The sequence below is a fragment of the Orcinus orca genome, chromosome 1, assembly GCF_937001465.1.
Source record: "Orcinus orca chromosome 1, mOrcOrc1.1, whole genome shotgun sequence".
NCBI classification, from domain to species: Eukaryota; Metazoa; Chordata; class Mammalia; order Artiodactyla; family Delphinidae; genus Orcinus; species Orcinus orca.
In genome coordinates, this window is record NC_064559.1 from 41,791,761 (window position 1) to 41,809,470 (window position 17,710).

Consider the following 17,710-nt stretch of genomic DNA (forward strand, 5'->3'; position numbering starts at 1 on the left):
CAGTTGATGAACATTAGAAGGTGTGAAGGAAATAGAAAACCACCATTTGGCAGACACCCACGGTCGTGGTTGTTTTAAGCAAGACTCATCAACGGAAACAAACATTTGTGGGTAAAAATAAGATGAGAAACAGGATGCTTACATCATCTCAAAGTAGTTCCCTACAAGATGCCTATTAGTAGCAAAGGGGAAAAGACTACCTTTACAGTGGAAAACCTGGCAGACCCCACCTTACTCGGGTGATCACAGTCAACATAACGAGTACCACAACATATCAGCCTCATGTGCCACCTGATATGATGCACTGAGAGGGGCACAGCATCACTTCTGTGGTGTTCTTGTCAAAATGCACAACCTGAGGAAACACCAGACAAACCCAAATTGAGGCACATTCTACATAATAACTGGCTAGTACTCTTCAAGAGTATGAAGGCCATGAACGAGTAGATGAAGGTGCTATCCCAGGCCAGAGAGACTACAGAAACACGATAACTAAGTGCTATGGGTGATCCTGGTTTGGCTCCTGGATAAGATGAAGAACACGAATGGGGAACTTGATGAAATGTGAATGGGGTCTGTAGCTAATGCTAATTTCCTGGTTTTGATGACTGTACTGTAAATTTGTAGGATGTTAACATTTGGGGAAACCAGGTGAAGGGTATTTGGGAATTCTTTGTACTGTTTTTGCAACATTTATGTAAGTCCGAAATTATTTTGAAAAAGTAAAACAGAAACTTTTTCCTCTTTTGTCTGACTTCCGCAGAGTCACTCCTGTAGCTGTGTGTTGCCAGCTACTTCACACGGTGTGTTGGTATTATTTGTTTATGTGTCTGCCTCCTTCAGGCTCCGAGTTCTAGGACAGGGACTATGCCGCGTTAATCTTTGTTTTGGCCTCATCTTATAAATCTTACTTGGGTGGGAGCTGACTGGCTGTTTCTCTTCAAGAAACTCCCTACTCTATCCACTCCCACCGTAAGAAGCACCACTGCTCTTTCAGCTGCTTAGACCAAAGTCCTAGGGGTCATCGTAGGTACCTTTCTTTTTCTCTCATCCCAGGACTAGCAAGTCCTATTGGGGTTCTCCAGAGTTTATCACCAACCAGACCACTTCTCCCCCATCCTCTGCCAGTGCCCTAAGCCAAGGGTACTCATTTCTCATCTGAACGTGAACCTTACACTCCTAACTGGTCTCCCCTAACCCGATCCTCAAATTTCTTTTCCACCGAGCAGCCAGAGGGATCTTTCAAAGGGGAAAGTCGGGTCTCACGTCACTCCCTCCAGTGGTTTTCCATTGCAATTAGTGTAAAATGCCAATTCCCATTACGTTCCACGAAGGTTCTATCCTATCTTCCCTCTCCTTGAACCTCTCTGCCCTCACTCACCCTGCTCCAGCCACATGGGCCTTCCGTCTCTCCCACAGATATGCCAAGTTAGTTTCCATGTCTGAGGTGTGTATCTTCACATGAGCATCTCCTTGTCAATACTGAGGCTTCAGCCCAGTTGTCAGCTCCTCGGATAGACCTAACCCAATCTGTTAGCTAAATTAATCCTCTTCTCCCCCAGACACTCTTTGTCTGTGTGTTAGTTTGTCAGGGCTTCCATAAAAAAGCACCACAGACTGGTAGCTTAAACAACAGAGGTTTATTGTCTCGCAGTTCTGGAGGCTAGAAGTTTCCAAGATCACGGGGCCAGCAGGGCTGGTTCCTTCTGAGGGCTGTGGGGAGAACTCGTTCCATGCCTCTTTCCTAGTTTCTAGTGGCATGTGGCAACCTTTGGTGTTCTTGGCTTGTGGATGCATCACTCTGATCTCTCTTCAACTTCACATGGTGTTCTCCCTGGGTACCTGTCTCTACATTTTCCCTTTTTATAAGGATACCAGTCATGCTGGATTAGAGCCCCCCCTAATGATCTCAGTTTAAATCAATTACCTAAGTAAAGACCCTATCTCGAAATAAAGTCATATTCTGGGGCTTAGGACTTCAACACATAACTTTTGGGGGAACACAGCTGAACCCATAACCATTCCATTACCTTGTTTTATTTTGTTTAGGGCTTTTTTAAATTATTATTACAATTTTATTTATTTATTTATTTTTGTCTGCGCTGGACCTTCGTTGCTGTGCACAGGCTTTCTCTAGTTGCATCGAGCTGGGGCTACTCTTAATTGCGGCGTGCGGGCTTCTCATCGTGGTGGCTTCTCTTGTTGCGGAGCACGGGCTGCAGGCGTGCGGGCTTCAGTAGTTGCAGCACGTGGGCTCAGTAGTTGTGGCTCGCAGGTTCTAGAGCGCAGGCTCAGTTGTTGTGGCGCACGGGCTTAGGTGCTCCGCAGCGTGTGGGATCTTTCCAGACCAGGGCTCGAACCTGTGTCCCCTGCCTTGGCAGGTGGATTCTTAACCACTGCGTCACCAAGGAGGCCCCTAGGGCTTTTATAACCATCTTAACTATCTCATTTATTTGTTTGTGGTCATTGTCCGTGTCCCACAACTACAACATAAGCTATATGAGGGCAGGGATCTGCCCCAGTTTTAGTGCTTGGTCCTTTTCCTGCCTTGCAAAAGGACACTAGCTCCTATTTCTACAGCATGAATCAGGATACTTCCCTTGGATTGCCCCAGGTGGGAGGAACAGGCCTGCCCCCATTCACTTTCCACAAGCAACCAATGTGCTTGCTACATGTTCACTGCTTAGCTCAAAGTCCAGTCAAAGATCGGCAGCATCAAAACCTGGATGCAGCCATGAATCTCAGAGCCCCAGAAATGCTCTACACATACCCAGGTTTCCTGCCCTCTTGCCAGTGCAGCACAGCCTGATGGCTAAGGGCATGGGCTGTAGAGCTAGACCGCTTGGGTCTGCCACTTAAGCTGAGAGACCTGGGTACATCACTTACCACACTGTGCCTCAGTTTCTCCAACGATAAAATGGAGACAATTTTAAAAGTACCTTCCTAGTAAGTTGTTATATAAAATGAGATCCATACATGATAAACAGAACGTCTGACCATTAGGAAGTGCGTTATGCTAATCCAGGTCTCATCTTTTAGGCCTGGTCTGAAGTCTTGGAAAGTTCCTGGTGGACAAAGGGACCAGAGACCAGGAGGTGTCTCTGGTCAACTGGGGACACAGAGGCTCCAGGTTACTGCTCAAACTCCCCCTTCAGAATCCCCATTTGCCCCCAAAGACGGCAAGCCAGCACTGGGGAGATTTTGACCATAAGATGCTGGGTGGGCCTTGGAGTTTCACTGGTACTTCTGGCTGACTGAAGGGAAGAAAAAGAAGGCTCTCACTCCTCAGACTCTTTCTGAACACTCAATGTGAGGTATGCAGCTTCCAGATGACTCAGCAGGGCCAGTTCCCTTGGAATCAGCTGCTCTGGCTCAAAACTGTCCGTGTTGCAGCAGCCTCACTCGGCCACCCCCAGAAAAGCTAACCCACCACTCAACTTACTTCCTGATTTAATACCTATATATAGCCATGTGTATAGACCTTTCTATATATGTATGCACTTAGAAACCAGCGAGCCTAAAAATACCCCTGCCCCATACTTCATTTCCTTGTTTTCTGTAGGTTCCTTGTTCTAATTTTATAGCTCAGGAGACTGGAAATTGCTGTCAGAAGGGAGTGACCTCCGTGGGTGGCAGGGGGACCAGAGGACAGGCTCTGTTTGGGAGACAGGAGGATCCATTCCCAGCCCCAGCTCTAAAGTCAATGTGCTGTGATGTTTTGGGATATCCTCCTCCTTGCTAAATCTCAGTGTCCCTCAAGTGAAGAAGGTATTGAACTTGATGATCTAGGTATTTTCTTGCTCTTCCATTCATCGGCTAAGTGCAATGGTCCTCATGGGAAAAGCTGATGCAGACGCACCAGAACCATTGATTCCTGTTCATTCGCTCAGTCAACAAACAGTTGTTGAGCACTTACTGTGTGTCTGATAAAAATCTCTAACCTTAGGGGACTTACATTCCCATTAGAGGAGATAAATAATAAACAAAATAAATAAAGTTTATAGTATGTTTGACGGTGATAAGCGTCATGGAGAAAAAGAAAGTAAAAAGTGGGGACAGAAATTGGAGGGGGTGCAATTGTAACTAATCAGGCTGGGGAAGACCTCACCGAAAAGGTGGCATTTGCATACAGACAGGAACGAGGCTGTGCCCAGGACAGGAGGCAGTGAGCACATGGAAACCTGGGGGAAGAGTCCCAAGCAGAGGAGCTGCACACACCAAGGCCTCAGGTGGGAGAACGCCTGGTGGGTTTGAGGCCACTGGGGCTGGAGTGGAGTGAGCGGGCAGTGAATCCTACGAGTGTAGATGGAAAGATAAGATGGACCACTGCTCTGGATGAGATGGGGCACCCCTGGAGGGCATTGCGCTGAGGGGAAACCTCAGCTGACCTCTATCTTCACAGGATAGTCTGCCTCCTGGGATGGTTCACAACAGACTACAGGACACAAGGGTGGAGGCAGGGAGACCACTAAGGAGACTACTGCAAACAAGGCAGGACTGATGGTGGCTTGGAGCAGGGTGAGGGAGAGATGGGGAGAAGTGATCAGGATCTACATGTATGTGGAAGGGTTTGCTGATGGATTGGGCGTGAGTATGAGAGAAACAGAAGCCAAGAGTGACTCCAAGGTTTTTGGCCTGAGCAATGATGGAGCTGTCATGAACTCAAATGGAGAAGACTATGGGAGGAGAAAAGATCAGGAAGTCAGTTTTGGACCCATGAGGAGCGAGGTGCCTATTAGACATCCCAGTGGAGAAGCTGAGTGGGCAGTTGAATGTATGAATCTCGAGGTCAGAATAGAGTCTGGAATGGAGATGTACATTTGAGAGTTGTCAGCAGGCACATACATATGGTACATAAAGCTGCAGGCCTGGGTGAGGTCTGTGAGATGGTGTGGGGGGATCCAAGCTCTGAGCTCCAGGGCACACCAACATTTAGAGCTTGGGAGGTGAGAAGGGACCAGCAAAGGGGACAGAGAGCCAGGGAGGCATGGCAACCTCTCTCTAGGCTTTAGCTCATTTAGTAAAAGGGGAGGCTCTCCAGGGTCCTCTCCCACTCTGATACCTGTGCTTATAAGATGCAGAATGGAGCTGTGCCCAGATCGCAGCAGGAAACCCTTTCCTAGCTCTTGTCCAGGATGCACGTGGGATCCAAGCTCCTACTTGAGCTGCCCCTGGCATGGGGGCATCTGCAGATAGCCTGAGGTAGCTCGTCACAGTGAGGGGTAGGGAGTGGGGAGGCTGGCAGCCCTGCCCCCCCGCAGCAAGCCTTCTGCAGTCCCCGCCCAGGGAGGGGGGACGGCCAGGGCCAGGGCTGGAGAGGTAGGAGCTGGCTTTATTCTGACACTGCTTTCCTTCTGTGGAAAAAGAGCTTAACTTCTCTCTTGTGATAGACGCTAACAGGGGAATAAGTGCTTGGGATACTAACAACGCACACGATTCTGAGTATTTTTAACAAAAAAGGGGAGAGTGGTTTCTAATTGACATCTCTGTCCTCCAGTTATCTCATGGGAACTTGAAAAACATTTCTTGCCTGCCCAGAGGTAATGTCCCAGTCAGAGTTTTCCCCAGGATTTCTAGGATCTAACCTTGGGAAGAGCGAAACCAGCCCTGGAAGCAGCCAGGCTGTCAGGATTCCTGGCCTCAGGGAGTGCAGGCTCAGCAGCCCTGCCAGAGTCCGACCCTGACGTGCTCCCAGCCAGCCCACTATTCCTCTCTCAGAGAGCCCGCACTTAGCCAGCTGGGGAGCTCTTGTTCTACTACTGCTAGTCACTTCCATTGCACATGTACTGTGTGTTTTTAATATATTGTATATACATATATATATATATATATATATATACACACACACACATTTAATCCACAAGAATCCTACTATAACACCTCATAATAATTGAACAGACACAATGCGATTAGCTCCAAGTGCCCCATCTTTTCTTAATCCTCACTGTAATGAGACTCCAAGTTTTGTGCAGCTGAATTCTTGGGATCCTACGTATGATGTTCTGATTAGGTTTTGCAGTATTACTGTCCCTTTTACAACGCAGGAAACTGAGGCTTAGAGAGATTTACTTACTGATGTCACTCAGGAAGCTGGAGATTTGTGCCCAGGCGTCCTGGCTCCATGGCCGATGGGCTTCATCCCCTTGCCACAGGATTCCCTGTACCTTCAAGGTCATCTCACCTGACAGCTGGGGAAACAAAGGACCAGAGAGGAGAAGTGCCTTGCTGCAGCTCACAGAGGGCCCTGACAGTTGGGAACAGGCCCAGGAGTCCTTTCATGGGCTGCCCACCACTCATTTATAGATATTCTCTGCCTACACACTATGGGCACTACCTGGTGAGATGGGGGGGAGGCTCTTCCCAGGGCAGTGCATCAGCCTGGTGTCTCTGATGCTCACTGTGGCTGGCCCTGTGACACTCACCATGGGCCAGAAGAGACGTGTCCTGTAGCCAGGAACTGTTCTGGGGAGGCAAGGATGAGCCAGCAGGAACCCTGCCCTTACCAGTTCACGCTCCCTAAACTACAGCGCAGCATCACCCCTCCTGCCTCCCTCGCTGGGGCCCCTTCCTCTCCCTCTCCACCTGCTGGAATCCCAGGCACCTTTCAAGGCCCCTTTGGTTCACTTGACCTCCTCTGGGAGGCCTCCCTGCAGAACCCAGACCCTCTTCCTCTCCCTAGCACTTAGTCTAAAGGCCTTTCTCTATTGTGGGTACTTGGCTGTGTTGGTATCTTCTCCCTAGGCTGGCAGAAAGCCCCTCAGGGCCGGGACCACGTCTTGCCCCACTCTGTATGCCTCTTCCGAGCACCTGGGTTGATGTACTATAACATAACTTGCAGCACTAATTATGAAGCCGGCAGAATGGTGTTACCAAGTGAGAATTCTAAGAATTCAGAGGGGACGGAGGTTACTTGAGGAAAGAGTTAGTATCCTGCCTTGCTCTCCCTCTCAGAGAGACATTATGCGTGTGAAAACAGGAGAGGAAGCGTTTAGGAAGAGGAAAGAGCTTGAACAAAGGCATGGAGACAAAATTCCAAGGAAGTAGAAACTAAGGGTCACGTATGGGAGACAGCAAGTCACTCTTATTTGGCTGGACCTGTGAAGGAGAAAAGGAAAAACTAAGGTTGGATGACAAGTGACCCTACCTCAAGAGGTCACTGTGAGGATTAAGTGAGTTCGAGCGTAGAGCAGCACCTTGCGTGCATTAGGGGTTATTGAGGCTTTAGCTGTTTTCTGTCATTCTGCCCCGCCACCACCCATTTGCACCCCTCCCAAAGCGGGGGTCTCTGAATTCTTGGAACACTGGCTGGCAGGGGGCTGGCGTTTTCCCTGCTGTTACCAAGTCTCTCAGGCTGAAGGTCATTTGTGCGTTTTAGGGGCCACAGAACTTTCCTTCCTCATGTACCCACTCTCTTTTCAGGGATTCATCACCTTGTTCTTTATTGTCATTATTATTAATTAAAACTACAAAGGGAATGTATGATCATTTTACCAGAATTGAAACATACAGATGAGTAAGAAGAAATGAAAATCACTTCAAATGCCACCATTTAGAGAGAATTCTGGTTAACATCTTAGGGTACCTCTCCCTCTCCAGACTTCTCCCCATTCAATATGTTTGTTTAAATAAGTATGTGTATATATTTAGGCCAGGGGGTGAGCAAACGCAGCCCCAGGCCCTCCTTGGAGGCCCCCTTAGTTGGGTGGGGCACCAGATCACTGTGGTGGCTCTGAGCCCAGGACCCTGGCAGGTCAGGGACTGGACTTTTCTGCCTGATGCCCACGTGCTCCCTGCCCCCAGCTGAGCCTGGAGCTGCCTTCTGCCTGCCCTGCACCAATGTCCCTACCTGGAGCTGCTTTTGGATCCCTCCCATGGAGGCAACTTGCTGTGTGGGACGACTGCTTCAGAAGGAAAACCTGCAAGCAGCCCCTGGGAATGAATCGGGCCTTCATGTGAAAAGCCACTCTCTGCCGCATGCCCAGCTTCTCCTAAGCCACTCTGGAAGGGGACTGTGACGACACTAATGACCAAGAGAGCGAGGGGATGGGGTGGGAGCCCACAGAATGTCTGCAGCTTTACAACAGCTGGAGAACATACTAGCAAATGCAAAGGTGACATTTATCCAGGTTTTCTCAGCTCCTCCCAAACATGGGGCAGTGGTGTTTGCTTTCATTCTACCATGGAGCTTCTCAGAAGTCTTAAAAATCATAATGGCTATGATTTATTGATCATACATTCTGTGCCAGGCCCCTTACAGAAATTATGTTTAACCCTCACCTCAGTTTTACAAGGTAGATAAGGAAACTTATCTACCTTGTAAACAAGGTAGATAAGGAGCCACTGGCTCAACCCAGGCCCTGCCATCAGTAAGAGAGTGAGAGAGATCTGAACCCAGGTAATTGGACTCTAGAGCCCATGCTCTTTATTTTTGCATAAAAATGTATGTTTCTTTGATTAAAGTGACCTATTCCCATAGTTAAACATCAAATAGGGCTAAAAGGCATGGTGAAAGCCAGTGGCCCATAGTTCAACCCTCTCTACTCCTGTGCCCTGCTCCCCAGAAGCAACCACTTCCAACTCAGTAGCTTCTTTTTTTCTGCTTTTTACTCTAGATTTCAAAATATCCACCTAAATACCTTTTCTCATGCATTTTTTCAAAAATAATCCCCCGCCCTTTTCCCACTTCTTAGTTTCTTCTACGTATAACAATTTCCCCCAATTCCTTCAATGGATCTATCAGGGCCTAGCAATAATTTGCCCACTGCTCACCCATGCTGTATAATCTGCCAGTCCTTGCCCTGTGTCCCTTGGCCCGGAAACTTCCCTTCCCTGTGCTGGTTCCACTGCTCAGGCTGGGCTGGCTCCTTGCTCTTGGTCCTGAGACTTCCCTCTGCCCTTTCCTTTGCTGGAGCCCCTGTTCCTGGATGCCATGGGCTTCCTCTTTCATAATGAGCCCAGGTTTTGAGTCCTGCATGTCTAAAAGTGTCTTTACTTTCCCGTCACATTTGATTGATCATTTGGCTGAATATAAAATCCTGGTTGAAATAATTTTCCTTCAGAGTTTTGAGGGCATTTTCCCATTACGCTCTATCCAGTGTATCTGGAGAGAAGTTTGATGCCCTTCTAATTCCCATTCCTTTGTCTGTTAGGGTTTTTTTTCTTTCTGGGGCTTTCATGATGTTCTCTTTATCTCTTTGTGTTCTAAAATTTGATACTGATGTGCTTCTGGGGTGAACTGGTTTTTTGCTTACTGTTCTGGGCACCTTCTGTTGAGATTTTTTTTTTTACTTTAGTTATCATATTTAAATTTTTCAAGAACTCTTTCTTTTCTGTTCCTTTCTCACGGAGTTCTACTTTTATGTCATATTTTCCTGAGGTTACTACTTTATAGGTTCTTCTAAAAAGTTATTTTAAGGTTTTTTGGCTTGCTGTATGTTGTTTCCTTCTTTTCTGTTTGTTTTGACCTCTCTTTCATTTCAAATGTCTGATGACCCTCCATATTAAAGAGCAAGGCAAGCCTATAGTCTAGTAGACTTCACAGTAGGGTGACCAGATGGCTAGAAGGCTGTTTTACTGGGAAACCTCAAGTAACATTTTGTGGAGATCCTTTCCTAGGAACAGAGGATGGGGGTGATGAAGAATTCAATCTATCCAGAGAAGAATCTTCCATCGTCTGCCTGGAAGGGAAGTGACACTTAGCTGCTGGTGTCCTGGGAGCAGGCAGAGAGTCTAAGGGGCCATAATTTACTTAGTTTTTGATTACTCTCCCAGTTTTCAAGCTCCTACCTCACTGTCACCCTCTGCTGTGACTAGTCCTGGAGTCCAGAGCATCTCCAAGTCATCTTCTCCAGATAATGGCTTTTGGTCTCTTGCATGGAAAAAGAGACCAGGAGGGGGTGGTGCTTGCATTTCTGAGCCCTGGGCCTCACTCCTGTTTTCTGTGGTACCTGGTACCTCTTAGCACCCAACCCTCGCAGACTCTGTGGGGCTCCTTGGTCCACTTCTCATCATTTTCCTCTCTTGTATACATGTGGACTCTGACTTTCCCAGCTCCACTCAGAGACTGCTCCTCTACCCACATGCCCATCTGAAAAGCGTTTGGAAGTCTTTCCCCTGCAATGGTCTTCTCTCTTCTCTTCAGCCTTTTGGCTTAAAGCCTTTGGAATTCCACTATTAGTGGCTATTTGGGGAAAGAGGTGAATGACGTAGAATTTAGGAGGGCTGTATCAGTTATCCATGATCATTATAACAAATCACCCCAAAACTTAGTGGCTTTTAACAACAATAATTTACTACTTTTCTTTATGCTGTGGGTTAATTGGGTGGTTCCTCTGATGGTTTCACCTGGGCTCGCTCATGCAGCTGCATTCAGTTAGCAGTTGGTTGGGCTGGAAAATACAAGCTGGACCGTTCATAAGCCTGGTGGCTGCTGCTGCCTGTTGACAGGGATGCCTCGGTTCTCCTCCACTGGCCCCTCATCTTCCAATAAACTAGACTAGCTTCCTTAAGACATGATCTCAGGGCAATGTTCCAAAAGATTCAAGGCAGAAGCTGCAAGATATCCTAAGGCCGAGCCTCAGAAGTCATGCAGTATCACTTCCACTGAATTCTATCAGTCAAAGCAAGTCAACCCAGATTCAAGACCTTTTTTCTTGATGGGAAGAGTGGTAAAGTTGCACTGTAAAGGGGTATGTATGCAAGAATAAGAAAAATTGTTGCAGTCATCTTTACAAAAAAAAAATCTATGATAGAGGGAGAGAAAATAAATGCAGGAGATCAAGCCTCCATGTTTAACTGGAAGTCTTCCTTGCTCTTTGTATTACCCCACACCACCAGGGTCTGTGTCCTGGACTGGCAGATTATACAGCATGGGTGAGCAGTGGGCAAATTAATGCTAGGCCCCGATAGATCCATTGAAGGAACTGTCCAAGACACTCTTTTCAGAACTTTGCTAACCAAACCTCCATCGTTCTAGGTAGTTGTGAGTATATAGACCATAACCCCACAATGGAGAGAGGAGTAGAGCACAATAACTCCTATCGAAGGGTTTAGAAATGGAGAAACTTGGATCAAATCCCAGTTCCACTACTTACAGCCCTATTACCTTAAGCACATTACTTAGACTCTCTGAGCCTCAATTTCCTTATCCATAAAAATGTAAAATAAATGAATTAACACATGTAAAATCCATACTTAGCACAGTGTTTGATACAAAGCAAGCGTCCAATAGTATCAGTAAGTGATTTTTCTGGAAAAATATTACATTTCTAATGATTTAACCACTAGAGATGGAGTTTGAGAAAAAGAGTTTAAGTCCAGGGTTTTACAGAAATAACTTCCAGGGCTGTTGCAAGGGTTCAATGAATTAAAACAGATAAAGCACCTAGAAGAGCGCCTGACACATCAGACACGCTCAGCAAGTGTTTTACGTGCACCCCTGCTTGCTTAGGTGGGTGCGTCAAGCACACCTGGGCTCTGACAGGACCACTGTGAGGACCACCACCACCTGTCAGGGATGGCAGCGTCTGCTCCATCAGGCGGGGGACAGGCAGCAGGGTTAGAGTCATTGGGTCTGCTCTCCAAGGTCCGAGCGGTCAGCTCACAGGTGTGCCAGTCTCTACAGCTGGGGTTCTTAATCTGGGTTTTATGGTTGAGCCTCAGGGGCTAAGAACCACCTGGTACTGCACAGAACACACTGGATGTGAAAGCATCTTTCTGGGGCTAGAGTTCACAATTTAGAGTCTCAGAGAGGTCATTAACCCTCAAAATACTGAACATCTCAGCTCTAGAGGCTCTTCTGTCCTTCCAACTTATATCCTTCTAATGTGGGTTGGGTTGGGTTGAGAAATAGAAGTGTTTATCATGTTAGAATTACGATTAAAGTAGGAGTCAACAGTACCTGAAAAAGCCAGATGGGCTCTCCTGTTGGAGAGGGGATGAGCTTCACAGTGAACGACACTACGGACTCTAATTTTTGCTACCCAGCAGTCTGCTTTTGCATCCTGACCTTTAGCTGTTTGCAAAATATGGATGACTAGACAAGTGACCACCAGTGAAGTGAGCTGGTTTTCACAGTGTCCGTGCTATGGGCATTTCAACGTCTGCAGACCAAGCATCCTGAGCCCTGTGTGTGTGCTCCATCCTAACCTGTGGGTTTGGGTACATCAAAGAAGTCCTCACGCTGCACCCAGAAGCAGACAGGGGAGGGTCGGCCTTGTCAGGTGACCTTCAGTGACATCTGTTTAAGGAGATTACCTGCTGTTCTTCGACAGACATTTTCCCATACTAGCCCTTCTAACATAGTCACATTTATGACCGACAGAGTCAACTTTTAAGGCTGGAGCTTTCCTCATGAACATGGCAGTGTATAGTTTTTAAGGGAAAAAAAACAATCCCAACAGAACTGCAACCCCTAAGCTAAATCTTCCTCTCTCTTAAGTTTAAATTTGTATCACCTTCCTCTTTTGTGATTCAAAGGTAGAGAGAAGAGGATTCACCCAAACTGTGAAATATTCTTTGGCTGACCTTGTTTTGGGAGGGTTATGCAAAAGCCTTGGAAAGGACTCGGGGAGTGACCCGGAGCCTGACTCAGAAGCACCCTAGGAAATTCGGTGGCAGGCAGAAAGTGAATTCTGGAGCCCTTTGAGATCTATACAAATCCACTGCGAGGCATCCACTTTCCCCAGCTGGAGGCTTCCTCCCTTTCCCCCCTGCCCTCACCCTCACTGGACAGCACTCACCCTCAGGTGGGCCTGAGGAGGCAGCCAGGCCCAGGGCGAGTTAGCCTATCTCTGCAGAAGGCCCTTCCCCCGTGCCTCTCACCACAGGGATTCGGTGACTCACTCTGAAAAAGGCATCATAAATTTCTTCCTAAGAACACACTTGTCACTGAACCATTCCAACAATTTGGCAGGACAAGAGATCTGGCTCAAGGCGGCAGGGCCAATAGGTAATCCCCTGTTTACAGAGTGCTTCCCTCTCAGGGCTAGAGAGGGGCAAGGACCCTCAAGTCAATGTCACACATTCCATTCAGAGCTGGAATGCTCACACCCACTTCACAGATGAGGGATGAAGTGACTCAGGGCCTCCAGGCCCAGCTGGGACAGACCCTGCCCCTCACCCGAGCTGGCAGCACTGTGGAGGGACCGTGGTGGTAGACAGCTGGGGTTGAATCCTGGCTCTGCCTGTTCCAAGCTGAGCAATCTTAGGCAGCTTCCTTAACCTCTCTAGCCTCTCATTTCTCCACCTGTGAAATGGGATAATACTTAACCCATGAGGCTTTTGTAAGGATTCGGTGAGGCACGGTGGGTACAGAGCTTTGAGCACAGCGCCAGCAGGCAGTGAGAGCTCCCACGTGCGGCTGCTAGGATTCTGTGCTGACTCTGGTCGGGCCCCACGTGCCCCCCTCAGCTCCTGGCTCCTCCACTTGGCTTCCTGCTGTCCTCTCCTTTGGTGCTCTGTCCTCTCATGCTTTCTTCAGAATAAAGAAAGGTGGCCACTCCTACACTGTATTACTTCATACTCTCAACTAGCATTTGAGGGAGATACTCTTATCCCTAGCTGACCGGGTGGAAACTGAGGCTGGGCGAGTCTGGGTGACTTCCCCGAGGCCACCACCAGGGGCGTGACAGAGCCAGCAACACGCAGCACAGCGCTCCCAGGGGAGGCACAGGATCCAGGACCAGCTGCCAGCAGGGAAGTTCCGGATGTGGCCTAGTATTTCTGTAACTGAATTCTTCCCAGGCAGCACACTCTTGGGACCCTGGACAGTTGCCAAGGAGGTGTGAACGAGAAGGCAGAGAGAAGGCTTCTTTTGGAGGGGGCAGGGAGGCAACTGAGCTGCCATTTACTGAGCTCTTGCCATGTGCCCTCCATGCTAACTTTGTGCATCTTTAATCCACACACACCCTCCTGTGAGGCAGGCTTAGTGCAGTCCCTACTTCACAGAGGAAAATGAGGCCCAGAGGGCTCAGGTCACTCGCCCCATCCTGCACCTGGGTGTCCAGTTGTGCTGTTCATCTCTCCACCTGGTGCCTCCCATCAATGTGGCATGAAGTTTGGCCAGAGCAGTCAATTTTGGAAACCACTTCCAGGCTAAATGACCTCAACCCACCACCAGGGGCAGAACTGGTAGACCCTGTGTCCCTTCAGGAACCCCCAGGCCTCTTACTAAGCATACTTGAGCTTGTGTGTGAGAGTGTATGTGTGTGTGTGTGGGTGTGCGTGTGTGAGTGAGAGGCATCTCCTGCTGCTTCCATGCATCCTGGGGGAACCAGGGGGCATTAGCCCAGGCAGCAGCCTGCTCAGGATCGCCCACCTAAAAGCTACCTCTGAGTGTCTGCAGTGGAGCTGGACTTCATTAAAGAGCGAGGCAGGTCCTGGAGCCCACAGGGTCCTCTGCCTCTCCCTGCACTAAACTGTCCCCACCCCACTCCTTGAGGATGGGAACAAGCTCCCCGAGAGCAGGAGCTCTGCCTCATTCTCCTCTGTATCTCCATCACCCAGAACAGTGCCTGGCCCTCAACAGACATTTGTTGACTGACGGACTGACTGACCGATGATGGTCTGATTGATGAACACCAGCCAGCCCCAGTGATGAACAGCAGTCAATGTGGCCGGAATTTGCTGGGCTGTTAAAGGGTGAGGGGTGCACGTGGCTCCCGAGGCAGCTGCCGTGTGGCGAGCCGAGGCGGGCGGCACAGGCAGGTTGGACAGAAGGCACATGAGGAGAAACCACAGGTTCCAACTGGTTGAAGCCACTGCCAACGAGAGAGGCCGACAGGCTGGCCAGGGTGCCGCAGCCTGGGAGTCTAAGGCTGGCTGGCCACGCACTGGGCCTCTGTCATGTGATATCAGGGCTGCTAAAGGGCTTCTGCCCCCAGCACTACCTCCTCTATCTCTGACACTGAGTCCACCAGGAGAAAGGGCTGTGGGGTAATGGAAGTCCTTCAGACTGGGAGTTAACGAGATCTGGGTTGGAATGACCTCCTCGCTGCTCCTGTGTTCTAGCTCCTAGCCGGTACCTAGGGACTGTCCCTCCACCTGCCATCACGGCTTCACAGGACTGCTGTGGATTCGAGAGCCTTGAATCTGTGAAGGCCCTGGACCCCTATTCTGCCCCCGTCACAGCTGAGGGCACTAACTCTGCCAAGATGCCACATCTCTCAGATGTCTCCTCTAGTGTGGACTTCCCACCCCCCAGCTCAGAGCACCAAGTCTTTCCAGGCCTGGTACCCCCTCCACATCCTGCACCTCTGCCCTCTAGACCCAGAAGCCCGGCCTCCCTGTGGAGCAGTCCTGACACAGAAAAGGAAATCATTAGCATAATCACCAGTTCAGTTCTCTCCATTCACTTCTCTGTGTGAACAATTTGCTGGTGCCCAGAGGCAGGGCTGCTCCCACAGCCACCAGGCCAGTGGCGGTGAGGCTTCGGGAACTGTGGAATCCCAAGCTAATTAAGTGGAAGTGATGCTCTCGGGGAAACAGGCTCGTATTCCTGCTGCTCTGAACACGTCACATTAAACACAAAAGTGGCCTTTGGAAAGTGCAGAGAAGGCACGGAGGAATGTGAACGACAAAGATGATTAGAGGGCTGGGAAGTGAGGTGGATGCGGGATGAAAGGTTAAGGCAGTTGAAGTGTTTAGCCTGAAGGAAAGGAATGAGGGGCAGGCCACTTCATCATTTGCCCCTTCTGCTGTAGAAGGATGATTGCCCCTTGGCTCTGACCCTCCTCCAAGCCTGTGTTCTCTTGTCCTCACTCTCTGTATCTCATCCATCTCTGTGCTCTGTTTACTTGTCAATTCATTTTGCCATCTATGGAGCATCTACTCTGTGCTAGACTCTTTGCCAGGTTCTGGAGATGAAAACAGAGCCTCTGTCTTGAAGGTCAAGTGGGAGAAGTGGGCCCATAACCCCAAACAACCAACACTATAGGGCTGGAGGACTAGAGGACCACAGGTCCTGTCTCAGGTCTCAGAGGAGGGAGTTCATGAGCAAAGTGGGTCCTCAGTCCTGTCTGGGCATCAGGGGAGGCTTCCTGCAGGAGGTGACGCCCAAGTGGAATCCTGAAGAATGACTCAGTGAGCCAGGCAAGAACAGGTGGGGAGGGCACTCTAGGCAGTGGGAGCAGCCCAAGCAAAGGCCCAGGGCATAAAATGCAGAGTGCATACAGGCAGCTGCCAACTGTTGGGCTTTACTGAAGTAAAAAGTAGAGACCGATGTGGTGCGGGGTATGGCCAGAGGGCCACCCAGGGCCCAGATCCCAAGTCCCTGACTCTGCGGTAGGGAAGTAACTGGGAAACGCTGCCCACCACCCACTAGCTGTTTCTGAACGCCTCACCTCCAGATCCCGCACGGCTGCTCTGTATGCTGTGCACCCTCCCCTGGGCTGCACTTCCCGGAGTGTTCGGAATAACACAGTCACGTGCAGTGTTAACAGATGTTCCCCAAAATAAAAGGTGCTTCTTGGTCAAATAAGTTGAGTGACGTTGAGTTAAACTAGTGGTTCTCAAGTGAAGGGCAATTTGCAAAAGGGAACATTTGGCAATGTCTGGAGATATTTTTGTTGTCCTGATTTGGGGGCAGGGTGGTACTGGCATGTGGCAGGTCGAGGCCTGGGATGCTGTCGACCGTGCTACAATACACAGAACAGCCCCCTACAGAAAACTCTGCCCCAGCCCCGCCTCAGGGCTCCCAGAGACCCTACACAGGCCTTGCCAGATCTCGCAGCATTCTGTACTATCGTGGTCTGTTTGCTAGTTGGTCTCCCCACTAGTCCCTGCACTGGACTATGCAGGTCTGAATGGCTGGGTTCAGATAGTCAGTATTTGGGGGAGAGAGGAGGAGAAAATATAGCAGAAGAGGACATCCTGGCAGGGTTGGGTGGAGGGAGTTGCACTGGGTGGAGTCTGCCTCCTGGGGCATAACTCCTGCCGGCAGGATTGGCGGGTTATTCTAGGAGCGCTTCCCATCCTAGCAGCCCCCATCAGCTGCAGTTGGACGGTGTGGGACTCAGACCCAGCCCTGACGAGCTGGACAGATCAGAGTCAGGGACGCACTGTGTGGGTGCTGGGAAGAGGGTCCCCTACGGCCAGGTTCTTGCCTGTTTTAATTTTCTCCACAGCAACCTTTAACAGAGCCATTCATTCATTCATTCATTCATTTATTTAACTTGGCTGCGTGGCCTGGCACGTGGGATCTTTGCTCCCCCACCAGGGATCGAACCCGTATCCCCTGCATTGGGAGTGCTGACTCTTAACCACTGGACCGCCAGGGAAGCACCTCACATAGCTATTTTTATTTGTCTGTCTCTTCTCCTCACTCCCCTTCCCACCTCAGAATGTTGGCCCCGTAAGGGAGGGATTTTCATCTGCATTGCTCACTGCTTTATCCCCAGGGTCTAGAACGTGCCAGGCGCATAGTACGTGCTCCACTAAAACATGCTGAAGCAACAAACGCCGAGCACCCCCCACGCCCACCAACACTGGCTGTACAGATCCAAGTGCCTGGCGCTCGGCCAAATTCTGCCACGCTTGGTCCTTCCTCCTCTGCACCGGCAAACAGGAGAAGTCCCAGGAGCCGCCCTCCTAAACCATGCAGCATTTGCTCATGGTCTAGATAATTCCAAAGCTGCTTTAGGGGAAGGCACAGGAACTTCACAGGCACACCCCAAATCTTCCCTGAAAAATCTGGGATGATGGACTAACCACT

General features: G+C 49.5%; 1 protein-coding gene across 18 annotated transcripts in view; it reads right to left on the bottom strand.

The window, feature by feature from the left end:
- LOC117203449 (uncharacterized) overlaps positions 1-17,710 on the bottom strand; it is a 96,063-nt gene that overhangs the window by 25,572 nt on the left and 52,781 nt on the right. For 11 of the 18 annotated variants that reach the window (XR_004486213.2, XR_007473091.1, XR_007473090.1 and 8 more), the window contains one exon: positions 6,074-6,188. The exons of the other annotated variants lie outside the window; for them this stretch is intronic. Coding sequence is in view for 5 of the 11 variants with exons in the window: in XM_049701083.1 (XP_049557040.1) it covers positions 6,074-6,188 (115 nt within the window). In the remaining 6 variants the exon portion in view is untranslated. The remainder of the gene's footprint in view (positions 1-6,073; positions 6,189-17,710) is intronic. 18 annotated transcript variants of the gene reach the window in all.